Here is a 17,488-nt window from a genome sequence, read left to right as displayed (position 1 = left end):
CCTAGGAAAGTGTGTGTTAAGTTTAAAACGAGAACAGAACACTGGATTTTCATACTAAGATTTATGCTGCCTGACACGTGAAAGGGAAATTCACAGTAGCAGTAGCAATGTGGTTATTTGAGTAACATGTAGCATCTTTCCAGCCCAAGTCACTAATGTTGCACAGTGGCTTTTGTGAACCCAAGACCCTTCCCCTAAAGCACTAGTTTGTGATCTAAATAGTTGGTTTTGTCATGTACATCTTTTGCATGCTGGTTTACAGAGCCTCAGTGCTAGTATGACCCAAAATAGGGAGTTCACCAGACCAGAGGTTGTCAATGCCAGCCCCTCTGCTGCTGGGGTCTGGGCTCCACTCCTGCCCCCTCAGATGCTGGGCTTCCTGCCATGGGCTCTAATCCTGGCCCCGATGCTGTGCTCCACTCCCAGCTGCTGAGCTCTGCTCCCTGCCACCAGCCACTGGGTTCCCCCGTTTGGGCTTCCTTCCCAGATGCTGGCTACAGCCAAGCCCCATGCAGGGCCACTGGCCCTGGCCAGGTTCTGCGCCTGACCACTGAGCCCCCCAGTGCTGGGCTGTGGGCCACCATGGCTCTGGTACAGCAACATCCATTGTCTTGCAGTGCTGCTTTTTCTCCCTGAGTGCTCCAACCTCAGGGCACCACATGCTTCTGGACCAGAGAGTCCCAGACTAGAGAGGTTCAACCTGTACAACAAAAAGCAGAAACTGGAAACTAGAGTAATGCAGGCCCAGCATTCTGTCCATACCCATGAAATACAGAAGAAAAGACCTAACATAAACAAACACGATCGATAAAGATACATTTTCACTGCAGGATCTTGACAGTGTTTGGGGACAGAGCTCAAATGGCTCAACACCCAAACCTTGAGAGAATGTTCTTGTACTGCACTGTCGCATTTTTAGATAGTTTACATGGGAAGCTTGTTATCTGTTAAGAAGAGAGTGACCTAACCATGGCTATGGGCCAATGAAGAGGCATGAATTTCAGTAATTGAAATGTTAAAGTAGACATGCATGTATTTTCTCCTCAAATCCATCTGAGCCATCCAAAGGGAATATATTCTTGCTGGTGTACAAAGACTGGGAAGTAAAGAGGAAAAAGGAAAAGGTTCTTTTCTTTCATGTGGGAAAGATGCTGGGTTAAGAGTCTTTGAGTGTTAAGTTCTCTAGTTACCTCCTGTGTGTCTTCCTGACACTGCCCTGCCTCATGTGCCTTCTGCCTGTGCAGCAGGGAACATCTCTGGGGTGAAGGATAATTTAATTTCTCTCCATTCAAACCCTAGAGGTAGGATAGTATATGAGAACTGCATTGTTTAGGATAAGTATACACTGCTTAAGGCTGGTGGCAGCAGGTAATGGAGGTATAAATAACTACGTACTGCGGAGAAGGCTGCATCCACATTACAGTGTGTATTTATGTGTGTCAGTGAAAGGCTCTTGGCAGTAGCCAGGCAGCAGGAAATGGCTCAGTAGCAGGAAACCAGACTTTCCTTACTATTCCACTCATTCCTTCAGACAAGGAAAAGTTGCAGATGTGGGAACCTGCCAGAACTTTCCCTCAGTACCTTCTTCAACCATACAAGTCTTTCCTTACTATAACAGAACTTCCCCAAGACAGTGAAGAGACCACAGGAGACAACTCTGATGAAAACAGCAGTGTAGGTGGGGAAGATGCTGTTTTGGCAACTACAGTACATATCCCTGCCTAAGTAGTGTCTCACTATCTACACCAATACTTGTGCCCATGGTAGGGGGTGTACACAGTATGTGCTCTCCATGATGCTAAAGGAAGTGAGCCTTATAGTCCTCGTATGAGTTGCTTCCATGCGCGAATGTACAGATACTCCTGTGGATTAACGTCTTTGAAATATAATGCTGCTGAAGCTACCAAAAAGGTGATGGTACAATGCGAACATTTTGTCTGCTAGGTAATGAATAAAGAGCACCATCATCCATCAAGTGGTTCTTTATTTCAGAAGTCCTGGGGCACCTTATAGACTAAAAGATTTTTTGGAGCATAACCTTTCATGGGCAAAGACCCACTTTGTCAAATGCATGTACTGGAGATTCTGGAGGCAGGTCCAAATATACAGGCCCATTTCTTTTGGCAGTGTGGAGAGCACACCCAAAAATGCAGGCCTGTATATTTAGACCTGCTTCTGAAGTCTCCACTACATGCATCTGATGAAGCAGGTCTTACCCATGAAAGCTTGTGCTCCAAAAGATCTGTTAGTCTATAAGGTGCCCCAGGACTTCTCGTTGTTTTTGCAGATGCAGACGAATGAGGCTACCCCTCTGATTCATTATTTCAGCAAATACCAGTTTGGAGGCAAATCCTGAAAACACTTAAGCATGTTGGGTGTGTGGCTCCCCAAAGAGCTTTGGCACCTAACTGCCTCTCTAGGTGCCACTGAGATCTTCAAAACCCTGCTCAGCTGCTGCCTAACTCTGTAGGTACCTAACATCCCTAAGCACCTCATCTTCGAGAATGATGGTCTCCCAGGCATCTAAGTTTCTATCAGTGAGTATGCACAATGCTGCCTCAGTCTAGGCACTTGGGTGACTGTCTCACCCCCTAAGCCCACATGGGATCCTGTCTCACCCAGAGACAATGTGTGCTGATGCACTAGGGGTCTCATGCACCCCTCCCCGCCCCATGTTGGCCTCTCCCTGGTGCTCACATCAGTGCCAAGCTGCTTCCAGTGGGAGCAGAGGCAGCCTGGCCTCTCCTCTGGAGCAGAGAGGGCTAAGAACAGCACGAGCTTCCTAGCTCACACTCCTCTCAGACTGTGCTGCTCCAGCGGCAAGTGGGGACTGCCCTGTACCTACCAGAAGTGGGGCTGTCCTTTTCAAGAAGGGGGTGGGGACAGAGCAGAAGCAGAGCGTGGGTGGGGGAGAGGCACGGACCGAGCATGGGCAGGAAGGATGTAGGGTGGGGAGCATCAGGGCATGTGGCCAATGCCCCCCACCCATCCTCTGGAATCCCTGCAGTAGTCACCTCTGGTCTCACCCATAGCTTTGTGTGAGTTGGTGCCCAGAAGACATGCCTATCTCCAGAATCAGTGGTCAAGAGGAGGAGGTAGCAGCACTGCTCTCATTGTCCTTTAATCTTAGTGGTTAGATCAGTCACATGGTGCATGGAGTGGACTCCCCATGGGGATTTAAACTTGGTGTGTCATCCCTTTTCCTACCCAGGTGAGTGCCTGACCCTAGCCATTGAGCAATGTAGTATTCCTGTGGCAGGATGGGACACTCACATTCAAATCTTTTCTCTACATCAGGCACAGCAGGTATCCCCCACATTCAGGTAAATACTCTGACCACAGAGGTAAAAGATATAAGTTGGGGAGTGGGGCACCTCCCTCTCTTTATGTGTTGTATAGGGACCATATGCAAATAACTTTGGGCCGGGGAGTCCAGTGGGTGGCAAGATGACTAAAATTTAGCCATTGCAATATCTAACTCACTTTATGGATCTAGCCCTTAAAGTCCTATTGAACTGAATGGAACTACTGCTTTTCCTGGCCTTCTGCATAGAGCTGAATTTTATCCTTTACACACAAGTCCTATGCACCACTGAAGTCCTATTTGCACCCTCTTTTGAAGGATTAGGTGATGTATAGGTGTGGAAAGGTGATGTCATCCTTTATGTAAACGAATAGTGAGTCCCTGGGCAGGATGTGAACCATCCTAAAAGTGAAATGCTCTGTAGCCCCTTCCAGATGTCCTTGGCTATCCAGTCACCTAGGGACTAAATTTGAAATTAGAACTGGCACATTTGAACTTCTGGCTGACAGCTTGACAAACTGTATCATTTATAGCTTTCGCAACAAAGCAACGACGGGGAAACCTTTTGGGAAACACTGCAAACATATTTGAGCATGCTTTACAGCTAGTTTTACAATCAGGAGAGAACTTTAATGCCTGAAAAATATAACTATATATATAAAAATAAAGTTTACAAAGCACAAATCTCTTTCCTTAAAAAAGAGCCAAAGCAATATCAAGACTGTTTTGCAATCCCTGACATAAAGCTTCACTTTTCAGGCTCATCAGTGCCACCAGCTACAGGATAAGAAACATTGATTTATATTGAAATCATTGTCTGGTTCAGAGATGCATAGATTTTATGGCCGGACAGAATCATTACAAACATTTCATCTGACCAAGTGTACAGTATAGGCCATAGGATTTCACCCAGCAATGCCTCTACATAGCTCGATAAGTTCTAGTTGCTTTACTCTTGGCACGTATCTTTAGAAAGATAAGTGATCTTGATTTAAGGACTTCAACTGATGGAAAAGACAGCACATTCCTTGGTAAGATGTTTCACTTACTAATTACCCACATAGCTAAAATTTAAAAAGTACATGAATTCTAAATTGCTTATTTTCCAATTTCAACTTTCATCCATTGGCTCTTTTTTATGCCTTTCTCTGATATTTTTGTTCAGCTTTTCTAATGAGGAGGAAAATCATTTTGGAGTCATTTTAAGCCAGTTTTAAAATAGCCTTCTCTGATGAAGTGGCTCTCTGACATTTAAATTCTCACTCGTTTAAACTTTGCAGCTCAAAGGCCCTGTTTTTCCTCCCAGTTTGCGCTTAGTGAAAAATGCTGCTTTCCATGTGAGGTTTCAGTTTGCAGTGCTCTGTAAATAAGTAAAATATTTGCTTCTGAAACATTTGAACAAAAAGGGCTCATTACATTCTAGACTTTTTTCCCCTTTAGTGATGGCACTATCTGTTCATCACTTCAATAGATCACATTATGACTGTAAATAAATTGGAAGAATAGTAGTAGGAGCTACTGTAAATCCCATTCTTGTTGTACAGCTCAGTCTGTTAATAATTCCTTTCAACATAAGGCATTTCCAATGCTGTGCTATGCATCAGTTGCCCCTACGCAGCAATAAACTTGCAGAACCAATTTTGTTAATTAGTTAGATGAACAAACTACAAATACAATTGTACACCGACTTGGGTGTAGCATATACTCAGATTCCATGCATGCACTGGGTAAATTCTCATACAAATGCAACTAATTAGTCATTTGTAAGGGAACCTTCCTGTTTGCATAGGTATTCATGACAATTGTGCATGTAACCTCCTCTGATCTAACAAATAAAGGCTGTGACACAGTTGGAATAAAATAGTTGTCTAAGAATATGCAGTGGCTTGCATATAGATCATTCCAGTGTCAGCAACCTGCAGTTGTTTTCAGAAAAAGATTTAGCCGCTACCTATTTCAAGAGAGTTCAGAATAAACTGCTAAAAGGAAATGTCGCAGAAATCCCCAAGTGACAAAGAGATGGATTCCAGAATCCAACCTTTGACTTGAACCAACCACAATTTCAGACCACTGTAAAAGGCAAATAAAATAATTTTCTGTAAAATAATGTGTACCCTCAAAGGCTAAAGGGCTATAAAATATTTTGTGTCCTTATGGTGTCTTTATTCGTTGGTTAGCAAAGTCAAGCAGAGTCCCACAAATACTAACGGTTGCTTAAGCTTCATTTAAGAGAACCATCTGGATTTAGTACAGTAAGAAGGTACAGAGATAGAGCCCCCTTATGTTGATGGTGCATTTTACCCCTCTCTCGCTGAGCCTGCAAACAGGCCCAGCCTTAGGTCAAAGCAAGCAAGGTCGTTGCCTTGGGTCCTGTGCCTTCATGGCCTCATGCTCCTTTTGACTCTAGCATCCATGGCCTACCAGGCAGGCTCTGCTGTCAGCATGCTGTCTTGGGCTAAGCCCACCGTCCTGGCCCCATTGGGCTGGTTCTGCTTGAAAATATACATTTTAAACTTCCTCTTGGATATATGGTCTTAGACAGGGGTCTTTTCTGTCTCAGGGGAGTCCTCATTTTCTAGAGTCAGTCCATTGGTCTCTTACAAATGCATATTATCTACATTTTAGTTTCAGTTGTGCTCTTCAAACATTTAGGCTATGTCTACACTAGAGAGCTTTGTCTACAAAACTGGTGTTTTGTTGACAAAACTCATGGAACGTCCATGCTAAAAATGTGTTCTGTCAACAATAAGTTGGCGGAACATGGCACTTTTGTCGACAGCCTTCTGCCTCTCCCCCATGAGGTAGAATGCCTTTCTTGACAGAATCTGTCGACAAAAAAGCTATCTGGATGCTCCAGGGGCCCCTCTGTCACTGAATCACCGGGCAGCCCTGGTCTTCCGTGCTTCCAGTTGGCTGTTCAGTCAAGCCAGGCAGTCCAACCTTCCATATTGTTTTGGGCCAATGATGTTGACAACCTCAGAAAACTACTTCATATCAAACCAGGTAACGGTAGCTTTTCCTGTGTTGCTCTTAACATCAGCTCTTTACAATAAACACAGTTAGAAACCCTTCCCTGTTGCTAAATTAATTGACGTACACAGAGGGGAAGATGTTAAGGCTTAAAAGCCAATTTGTTAGTGGGCAGGGTGTGGGTGGGGACTGGACACCTAATTCTCTTTGAAAATACAGTAAACCCTCAAGGTACATGGGGTTTGTGTTCCTGCAACCCCCGCATAACTCAAATTTTGTGCAAGTCCAGGCCGCAGCCTGATTCCCGTCTCCCCGCTGCTTGTGGGACCCAGGAAACTGACCAGCTCATGGCAAGTACTTCAGAATTGGCTGGAGCACTTCATGGCAAGCTCCAGCACTTGCTGGATCCAGGAAACTGACCAAGGCTGCTGCCGCAGTCAGTGTCCTGGCTCTGCAAGGGGAGGGGAGCCAGGAGCCAGGAGCCAGGAGCCAGGCTGAGGCTTGGTTCCCTGCTCCCAGCTGCTTGGAGCAGGTGGGGGCGGGGGACACAGGAAACTGACCAGGTCATGGCTGGTCAGTTTCTCAGATATTGCAACTGGCAGGGAGCTGGGAACCAGGCAGCAGCTTCGCTCCCAGCTTCCGTCCCCTTGCAGATCTGGGAAACTAACCGGGGAAGCAGCCTTGGTCAGTTTCCTGGCTCCAGCCAGTGGAGGGGAGAAGGGAACCAGAGGCAGCCTGGCTCCCAGCTCCACTCCACTCCTTGGAGCCAGGAAATTGACCAGGACAGTCTCATGGCTCTGGAAGAGAAGTGGAGCCAGGAGCCAGGCTGCGACCAGGTTCCCAGCTCCCTGCCACTCTGGGGACTGGGAAACGACTACTGTCAAGGACGGCATCCTGACTCACAGCTGCCACCTCTGACAGGAAACTGCTCCTCTCCATGGTGGCAGTCACCTTAAGCTGAGACACTTGCAACTTAGTTGCACATATCTCAAGGTTTCACTGTATCCCTGAGAAACAACATAATTTCAGAGGAAAAAAAATCCTCATATTTGTCATTGATATTCTAGTCTACACTAAAAACTTGAAATCGGTTAGTGGTATGATACTTTGCTTGTGTAGCTTCAGTGTTAAAAGCCCTAGTGTGGACAGTGACACTTGCATGAAAGTGCCTTAAACCAGTATATTTTATTTCAGCTGCCAAACTGGAATAAATTAAACCAGTATGAGAACTCTTATGTAGGTAATTCTTTTCCACAGTAGATTGGAGCTTTACTGATTCAATATTCCAGCAGAATTAAAGGCTTTGTGTATGGTTAGCTTTACTGTCAGCCTATTTCAGATACCTAAATTGACCATAATTCAGAGCAGGGCAAGTCTGTAATTTCCCAGGGATAGCAGTGGAAGAGGCTGATCAGGGATCAAGCCCAGTACACAGACAAAGCTGTCAAAATCCTTCTTGCTTAGAAAAAAATCAATTAACAATTGCATTTGTATCTGACAAAGTGGGTCTTTGCCCTCAAAAGCTTATGGTCCAAAATACATTAGTCTACAAGGTGCCACAGGACTTACTGTAGTTGCAGACACAGACTAATATGGCTATCCCTCTGATAGTTAACAGCTGTTATCTTGGTAAATTCCCCTACCCACTCTGGCTACTGTTGCACTGTTAAGGACTCCCTGGCCAAATCTACGACAGCAAGTCCTTTTGGAAAATCAGGCTCTCTTCCTAAAGATGAAGGGGAGCGTCCACACACAACATTCTCTTTTTTGAACTCCTTTTGAGCAAATGTGGTGCTTCTTCTGGAGACCCTCTTCCTCTCCCAAATGAGGAAGAATGCTTTTTCTGAAAAATTCTTTTGGAAAAAAGCATGTGTAGATACTTGGGTGGCCCTTTGTTCGAAAGAGTGGTCTTCATGATGCTGGATTTTTCAATCCCTGGCCCGTTCTTCTGCAACAGTGTGGCCTGTGTAAATGCTTTTGTGTGTGTGGATGTGTTCTTTCAAAAGAAGAGTTTCCAGAAGAGATCTTCCAGAAGATCATCTTTCAAAATATCATGTAGTGTAGACGCGGCCTCAGAGTTTTAGGCCTACGTGGTGATTAGCAACTCTGAGGCAGGGTTGTCTCACGTGCAATCCCTCTCTCAGACCCACTTTAAAACACTGATTGCACCAAATGCACTTTATGCTGAGTCAGTTTTTCGGTGATATCTGAGCTCATCAAGAACCTTCTCTGATATCGCTTGAAAAAAAAATTCACGGATGTTATTCTGTTTTACTGAGGAAACATCTTAAGTGCTGCCCTGAGCAGAGGCAAGACAAGAGCATCACTGAGGTGCCCAGAAGGTAGGTTGTAACTTGTAGTGTGCTGTATACCCAGTGCCAGTAAAGCCACAGAATGTAGTATTTTGGGGCATAAGCAATGGAGTTAAAGTTCCACACAGTCCTCTTCCCACGCTGCCTGCTCAAATGAGGAATGGGGAACATAGCAAACATGGTGGAGTGGCTCCAAGTAGCTAGTGTGGAAAGGTGCTTTACTTCCCTTTATTCGCTTGCATAGTGGCACAAGTGGGTTGGCTTGTGCCACTGTGCAAGAGAATAAAGGGGCGTAAGGAACCTTTTTACATTAGCTACCTGGAGCCACTCCACCATGTTTGGTCATGGTTACATTGGCTAACACAAATTAAAATTCCATATGTGGCCATCTTTTTATATTCATGTTAATCAACTTCTGGCTGCAGTAAGCACATTCAGGTTGCCTGGGTGGTCTGCATTGGAATCTTTTCTGAAATTTTGATTTCATCATCAGTACTAGAGGGACAGGGTGATAAAAATAGCCTAAGAACTTATCTCCGGAGAACAAAACAAATAGAATAGCTGACTTGTAAAAATATCACTGCTTTAAACTATAAACTGTCAAACTTATACATCTGAAACAAGTATTGTTTTGTCTGACTTGGGTTTATTATTTTTTTGTGGGGAGGGTGTCAAAGGAGGAGGAGAGCAGTGGTATAGGGAGATACATCGTTTCCAAAAATAAGTAGAAAAAAAATCATGATCAGAAATGTTACACTTTTGCAAGCATCACAATTTAATTTACATTATGTACATGTTAAGTGTGTTGGTGTGTTACTTTACCAAAGGTGAAAATGAGTTGGGAATAGGGTTTTTTAATTGACTCTAATGGAGCCAGTGTTGGAACACTGCCAAGCGATGCCTGTACTGTTCAGTAAAGAGACCACATTACCGCTCCTAAGCATCAGTCCTTGGCATCGTTGTTTCTCTGGTTCTGCAAACTTCCGTCCTTTGTTATTGTTTCTGACATGGGCCAAGATTAGTAGTAATGCCTCTCCAGATCACATCAGGACTGAGCTCCTGTCTCCTACTTTTAGAATTGGAAAACATCAAATTTGTGAGACCCAGGGTCATGATTGCGTATTGTATTAATTTCATTTCTCTCCATATGTCACTTTCTTTTTAGTACCGTATAGGCTATTTTCCCATTAGCACCTGGCCTGAATTTCTTACTCAAGTAAACCTCTGATTGAACTCAACCACTCATGAAAGTAAACTAATTAAATGAGCATAAGTCTTTCCTGAGTAAGGAATTCAGAGCTGGGCACCTGGGGTTGAGAAGGAGCTCTTGGCTTTGTTTTGTTTCCCCCTGTACATTTGATTTCTTGTTCCTGTGCTTTCACATATTTGATGTTTGCTTGACAATTTTACTGTGCACTCTGCTCTCCCTCCTCAGTGATCGCACCTTGCAGTATCTCATTTTCTGCCCACAGGAACACAGCTTACATCTGATACTCATCTCCTTTACTGAAAATTCTATTGTGCCCTTGATATGCACGTGTGATTCCCATTGCTGTCAATAGGAGTTACATGTGTGCATCAAGGGGAGACAGATCCCCTGTGTACTCTTGCTCCTCATTATCTTGGCACAGTCAGTTCTGTAAATGTCTCATCTACGAGCCTTTAATTCTCTTGAGTGGTGAGTAGTGTAGCAAGCTGGCTCTCAGGATCAGCAGTCTTGCTTCTAAGGTGTTTAGCAAGTTAATTTAATGTGCACATGTGCACTCTTGAATAACCGCATCCAGCCAAAACGACGGCTTGTAGCGTTTGTACACCCTTTGATAGATCTTCCTATTTCCATTTTTACACAAGAGTCTTCATAACTAGTTCCCTGCAAAACACTGAAAGTGAGGATGGGGGTGGAAGAAAAAGGAAGATATAAAATATAATCAGCAAAGCTGCCTCTGAAATTGAGTGCTATCAATCTCAGCTCTATCCTCCTGATACAATATTGATAGCAGTCCAGTAGATACAAACAGACGCAAATAGATCCATACGAGTCCATTTTCCTACATATCTAAAAGATCACTTTTTTATGAACACTTTAAAACTAGCCAATCGAATGAAGAGAGAGGAATGGAAGTAAAAGCCACTAGTTTCGTTTCAAAGCTTACTAAAGAAATTTGAGGTAGTGTAATTGGGGTAGGGTGGCAACCAGGCACTGTCTGTTTGCATTACCTATACTACACTGTATCTGTATTGCCCTTCCCTCATCACTTGATCGCTTTGTAAACTAACCATGGGGCTCAGAGTTCTGGTAAAGAATAGATCACACAATTCAGAATTATAGATCTGAAATAAAAACTGTTCCAAACAGGTTGTTGGGTGAGATAATGAAAAATTCTAGTCACCGGCAGTTATTCTGCAAATATAGAGTCAGTGGCCACGTCTTAGAAGTGCAGGTTGGCAAACATGACTGGGTATGAAAAGTGGCCAGGCTTTACAAGCAGTGTAATAGGCACGAACTGAAACAGCAGGGCATTGCATTCTTCGAGATCCAAAATGCAAGGAGGTTAGAGAAATATTTTCTCAAGCTGTTGGAAGAGCAAAAGACTGTTAAAAGCATAGAAGAAGAACTATTACTTTAGGATATAAACACATTTAAAGAAGCAGCAGTAAGATTAAAAAAATCTCCTCTAATTATATTGGGGAGACAATTTTCTCTGACTTTTCTTCATAAGTTGTGCTGTTAGACTTTTTTTGCTAATACTGCGAACTTGAAATTTTAACAATATGATGTGGGGTGAGAAGGAATGTGAGTACAGCTATCGTTAGTCATAGTCAAGTCACACACTACAGTATGTAGCTGTTCACAAGAGAATACTCAACTTCTAAATGCACAAATCCCCTTTCTTAAAATCTTAGAAGCAAAAACAAGCGTGTGTGTGAGGCTTTTTAAAGTCTATGTAACAGCAGCAGCCGTAGCTGCTCTTAAACCCATGAGACCAACCCATTCCAAACTTTGAGTTCAGGGTAAAATTATGGAACGGCAAATTTAGCCTACATAGATTTCCCCCCTACCATTGTATCAGGTGATTATGTAATATTCTGCCAAAAGTAGTAATAACAAATACAAATTTAAAGTAATGGTGGATATGTACTTGATGTTACATAATATATTCAGATTATCTGCTTTAAGCTAAAGGTTGTAACTTACTAAAATGGGCAGGAGAGACTATTTTTCATTATACATGTATGTGTGAATTCATGTGTGTACACACACACAGGTTAATCGAACAAGGTCCTGGTGTTTAACACAATACTACCAAACCTACCTAATAGCAAAGGATGCATTAATGTTTGTCTTGTTCTCATATGTGTATTCAATGGAACTATTTAAGGATAAAACTTTAACCGTTGGTATCTGATTTTGTATTTTGCACCACAGCTATTTGAGCACACTGGAGGTCCGGTGCTGGCTGTTCAATTTGATCTTGCAACCACTGGTCATATATGCACAAATGTATTCCTGATCATTTGTATGTGCAGTTGAACTAAATCATAAAAAAATACCACAGTAGATTGCATAATTAAAGCTGAAAATGAAAAAAAAGATACTTCATGCTTATCATTGCTTTACATTTTCAAAATGCTGTACAAAAATTTTCCTCCTTTGAGGGAGGGTACCAGGTCTTGATTAAATTCTAGTTTTACAGCAAGACAACACCACTGAATTAGTGGAGTAAATGCTAATTTATGGGCCTGTGAGATCTGAATTAGACCACTGTGTATTCCCTTAAAATTAAGTAAATAAATAAACTGCTTGTTTGGAGTTGGGCCCATCCAGACTATCTGAAGATGTGAATCAAGAGTTATTTCTTCAAAAGGCTGATTTTTTGACCTGATTTTCACACACATTACTCTGATCGCAGGAATGCAGATGCTTATTGCATTCAATCCTCCCCTCTCTACCATAAATTTAATTGGAGCAGTCATAGGCCCTATACTGCCTCTAGACCTGGGTCGCCAGCAAAACACACTGGATGAAATCTCTGAATATTTGAGTAAATAGTGATGTGTTTATCTCTTTCCTAAAAGTGAACATGGACAAACTTTACTCATTTATCAACTCAGCTCTTCTTTCTCAGGTTGTCTTTTCTTTGCCATTATCCCATTATGTACTGGTACCTATACAACAATGTTCTCAAAATATCTTTCAGTAATAGCAGTAACTTTCCCAGCTTTGCAGTCAGCAGTGACATTGTAAGGAAAACTATTCCAAACTGGTATTTATGCTGTGATTTCTTCTGGGTCTGTTGATTTTTTTTTCCCTCTACAGAATGGGGTTGGTGTGCATGAACATGAAGAAGGACAGGTTCACTTGACTTTTACTCAGATGCAAGTTGGCTTTCTGTGAACACAACTGTTTTATTATTATTATTTCCCCCCGCCCCCTTTACACAGTGCAGATGCTTTAATTAAAGTGGCCCTAAACTTTTTAACAGCCAACACAGAAGTACATTGTATTTCTGTTTTGGATACTGCCTAACTCTGCTGCATGAGTATGAAGAAATGGCTCTGACATTAAACTACTAGCCAACGTCTGTTGAAGGTATTCCTCTCTAGCAGACCAAAGCCAGTTGTGCTCCACTCTCGAGAGCGAAACGTAGGACCAGTAGCGACATCCTTTTAAATACCAGTGGTTTCTTAACGCTAAGTAAGTATCACACGGTCATTCAGACAATGAAGTCCTGGGGGGCTCCCGCTTGATGCCCGGTGCTCCCAGGGTGATCACTTAATGTCTTTATTCTTCCTGTCTTGCCTTCCCTTCCCCAAACGCTTCCTTGCTGCTGTGAGAGGAGGGAACGGGACTTGATGACCTCTGGAGGCCCCTTCCCGTTCTTGTATTCTGTGAGAGTCTGCGCCTGCAAGCCCCATAGTTCGTGACTCGCCACACACGTGGACCGGGGGACACCTCCTGCAGGGGTCAGCCTGGCGCTCCATGCACGCGTTCAACCAGTCTGTGCTCCTGCAAGCCCCGGAGCTAGTGACAGGCCAGGCACACGTGGAACAGGGGAACCTCTTGGAGGGGTCAGCATGAATCTCCATGAACGCTTCCAGCGGCCCACCGCTACCCTCGCTCCAGCCGCGCCTGTGCCCGGGAAGCAGAAGGGGGCTCCTGGCCGCTGCCGGGAGGCAGAGTGAGGAGCAGACCGAGGCTCCTTTAAGGCCGCCTGTCACTCCGAGCCGGGTGGGCTGGGCTTGGGAGGCGGGGACTCGGTAGAGCTGCACCGCCGGCGCTTCACCTGCAGTTCAGAGCGGGCGAGCGGAAGGGGGGGAAGAGGAGCCGGCGAGTTGATTTAGGGGGAGGGGGAGGAGAGCAGGGGCTCTGGGACGGCCCAGGCCGGCTGGAGTGAGGCAGCCTGGGCGCTGGGCAAGCGGCGAGGAGGGGTGCAAGCCCGGAGTGTGAGCGCAGCCGGGGAGATGACAATTGGCTCCGGAACGCTACTTCTGCTGCTGCTTCCCTTCTGGGGCTCGGCCAGGGTAAGTTGGGGGCTCGGCGGCCGTGCCGCCCGGTGGCCCAGCGGCTGCGGCTGGGCGGCAGGGCTCGCTCGGCCGGGTGGGCGGGCGAGAAGAGGCGTACAGCTCGGCGAGCTTTACACAGGCACACGGCTCGGGCTGCGCACGGCTGGGGAGATGTGCTGGGGGCTCTCCGGACGCAGGGCTGCCTGCAGCGAGAGATCCCTACACGTGTACGTGTGCGTGTGTGTGAGCGAGAGATCGATCTAGTGTTTGGAGCAAGTGGCAGCAGCACGCGCGTTATTTCATCTCTTGTGGCTGTGTGTGTGTGTGTGTGTGTGTAACAATGTCAAGTCTGTGTCTCAGGCTGGAGCGAGCACACACACGCGCGCGCGCGCGGCTCTCCCGAGCCCTTCAGCTTGGGCACTAGCGGACTCGCAGACCCTGCACGGCCCCCGAGGGGGGCTGTCTGGTCAGGGCGGAGCGGGGCGCGTGTGTGGGGAAGCCCTGGGGCCAGAGAAGACGGAGATCACAGCCGGAGAGGGGGGCGTATGCGGCTTGTTCCCTTTGCAGTCACATTTAGGCGCCGTTCCAAAGCTGCAACCTGCGGGAACTTCTTCGGGGACTCGCAGCCAGGGGTTCACCCGCGCGGGCTCGGCTTAAGGGTCGCGGCTTCTCTTCAGAGAGTAAAGGCAAACGCAGGGCCGCATCCCGGCACTTTTCCGAGCGCCTCGGGTACAGGGGGCTCAGCTCCCCTGTAGCATTGGCGGTGGGGTTTGCACGCCGTGCCTCGCTGCGGGTCGCGTCTCCCGTCTCGTATTGTTCTGGGCATCCCGGCGGGGCGCAGCTGGTGGGGGGGGGGGGGGGGGGCTGACAAAACTTGTACGGGATCTTAATACGCCTTTCCTACGAGGAACTTGAATGGCGTCTGTCTGTCCGTCTGTCGCGGTGTGGTGAAATACTTTCCCTTCTGTGCGCCGGCTCTGCGCTGCCCAGGGCAGTTACCTGGGCAGGGGACTGGACCGGGTTTTTAATGCAGTCTACTCTGTAATGGAGTCTCCCGGCTCGACTGTTGTGGCTCCGTAGGGCTGAATGTGTAGTGCAAAATCCTCGTCGGTGGTTCCTTTGGCTGCATTGGTCGCTATTTTTACAGCCTCCCTGTTTTGGCTGTATCATTGGCGGCGCCTTTCTCTGGGCCTGCGCTGTACTGCGGGCTGGTGGCTTGAAAAGTTTGTTGGCAGTTTCTGACTGCTCTCCCGAACTGGGCAAGCGGACGAAGCCCCGAGGTTATGGGGTGGACACGCGCTCGGGCAGGCGGAGGTGCAGGCTTCGACGGACGCTTGGGGAATGTTGTTCTGTGGGGGGCTTGTTTTAAAACCTAGCGGCGTTGTTCTTTGTGTGGGCTGAGCCCGGGTGTGCCGAATTGAGTCAGTGGGAAACCTCTGTGTCCCAGTTACCCACCCCCACATACGCCCTTCCAGGGCGGGTGAACACTGGCACGCTCCCCTGCACAGCGGCGCTAGCCGGCCCTTTTAACACCTGGGCGCTTTGCAATGCGCTAGTTATTCACTTCAGCCAGCCCTTTGGAAACGGTTCCTAATTGCAACATCTTGCCCGAGACCACCAGAGCCCACGGGGCTGCTGCTTCCTTGCCCTTTCCAGACAGGCGCTGGCATCTGTCTCCCAGGCGTGATTTCTAGCAGAGATTACATTGGCTTTTCTTTCTGCTGAGTAAGCGCCTCTGAAAGGACAACCCGGGGGGTGTGCAGCCTTTTCATTCTCTCTTTTTTTAATGCATCTTTCTCTGCGTTCATAACTATTTTAGCCCCCCCCCCCGCGGGAAGCTGAGCTCCTACCGGAGGGGGGGCACTGCGTGGGGTGCTGGTGCTGGGTCTGGGTTGGGGTGCAAACCCTGCCTGAGATTAAAAAGTTGCGCGTTCCCGGGGTGGGAAGAAGATAAGTGTGTTTAGCGCTGGCCGGGTTGGTCCGAGGTGAACTCTGTGTCAGGTCGCTAATGCTCGCGAGAGACCTTTGCTTTGTCCCATCCCTGGCCACCTGCGCTTGTTTGTAGCTAACTCCCTAAGGAGCCTTTTATGGGCGGGGCTTGAGGCACTGGCCGATGCCGAGCTGGGGTAGCTACCCGGAGTCCCCCCCCCCCCCCCCGCTAGAGTCGGGGTAACACTGCCTTGGCGCTGGGGGATCGTGCCTGGAGCCCGGCCCCTGGAGTGTCGCTGCGACGTGGAGCTAAGGACAGCGAAAGTTGCTTGTAGAAGCCACGTTTTCCTTCGGCCCTTTCCCTTTAAGGCGGGCGGGTTTTTGGCCAGGCGGTGCTAACAGGCTGCGGTGGCTTGGGGCAGCAGGTGTGGGTCTTGCGGCGGGGGCCGGTCCCCATTAACCTCCGCCTGCAGGGTCCTGGGCTTCAGGCGCGCGTGTCCCCTCCCTGCCTGCCAGGTGGCTACAGCTCAGCGCTCGGTCGGCGAGGTGCCCGTCTCCCGTGCAGAGCAGCCGCGCGCGGCCGGAGCTGGAGTTGTAGGAGACTTTTTGGGGCGGGGGATTGTCATGTTCCGAAAGGGGCTCGTCGTTCCCGTTCTCCCTGCGTTATGCCGTGTGGGGCCCCGATCCTGCTGCAGGCTGGCAACGTTCCCAGGGATTGTAAGGTTGCAAGATCACAGAGGAGCGCTGAGCCTCCCCAGACCCAGGCTCCCGAGGGCTAATGATGGTTCAGTGCATTTCGAGCCACTCTTTTTCGCCCAGTTTAATTTTCCTCATACACTCAGGAGCTGCGCCCGTAGACTTCTTGTCACGCTCCCGGCTTTGGGGGCCGGGTCTCCCTTCTCTTCCCCCTCCTCCCCACACCTGTACAACAGCCTAACCGCAAACAAAAGTCATGTTGGTTGTTTCCCTTTGGTTGTTCTCCACAGGCACACAATGGGGATCTTACCGTCAGACCCACTTGCAAGCCTGGCTTTTCCGAGGAAGATTACACCGCTTTGGTTTCTCAAAATATTGTGGAAGGGCAGAAGCTGCTGAAAGGTGAGTGGAATGAAATGATTCCTAGATGCTGCAGTGAACACCTTTTATGCTCTTTTTTTTTATTTCCGTGGGGAGGCAGGGGAGGTGCTTAGAGATCTGAGAGGCTGGAATTTTCTGGCTTTGCCAGTGGAAATTATCCACAGAATGTTTGTAGGAGGGTGAAGCATGAAGTGATTTACCTGGGAGTAGTAGTATGTGAATTAGATGAATCATTCTATGTTCGTATCTTGTCTGACTCAAGTGAATTATTGGAATATAGTACATAACATCATCCATTTCTCCTCTTACTCTCCCACTCCCCACCTCATCATGGGAACTTGATGGGCTTTTTACAGTATATTTTTGTGTATGAATTACAAAGATTCTTAAA

General features: G+C 47.0%; 1 protein-coding gene across 1 annotated transcript in view; it reads left to right on the top strand.

Moving 5' to 3' along the window:
• The first annotated feature begins 14,049 nt into the window (after positions 1-14,049).
• CDH4 (cadherin 4) overlaps positions 14,050-17,488 on the top strand; it is a 769,032-nt gene continuing 765,593 nt past the window's right edge. Inside the window, exons 1-2 of the mRNA XM_075011421.1 lie at positions 14,050-14,109; positions 17,007-17,118. Coding sequence (XP_074867522.1) covers positions 14,050-14,109; positions 17,007-17,118 — 172 coding nt within the window. The remainder of the gene's footprint in view (positions 14,110-17,006; positions 17,119-17,488) is intronic.

The sequence above is a fragment of the Carettochelys insculpta genome, chromosome 17, assembly GCF_033958435.1.
Source record: "Carettochelys insculpta isolate YL-2023 chromosome 17, ASM3395843v1, whole genome shotgun sequence".
Classification (NCBI taxonomy): Eukaryota; Metazoa; Chordata; order Testudines; family Carettochelyidae; genus Carettochelys; species Carettochelys insculpta.
The sequence above is the reverse complement of the archived record's forward strand: the minus strand, read 5'-3'. Positions and strand labels throughout refer to the sequence as shown.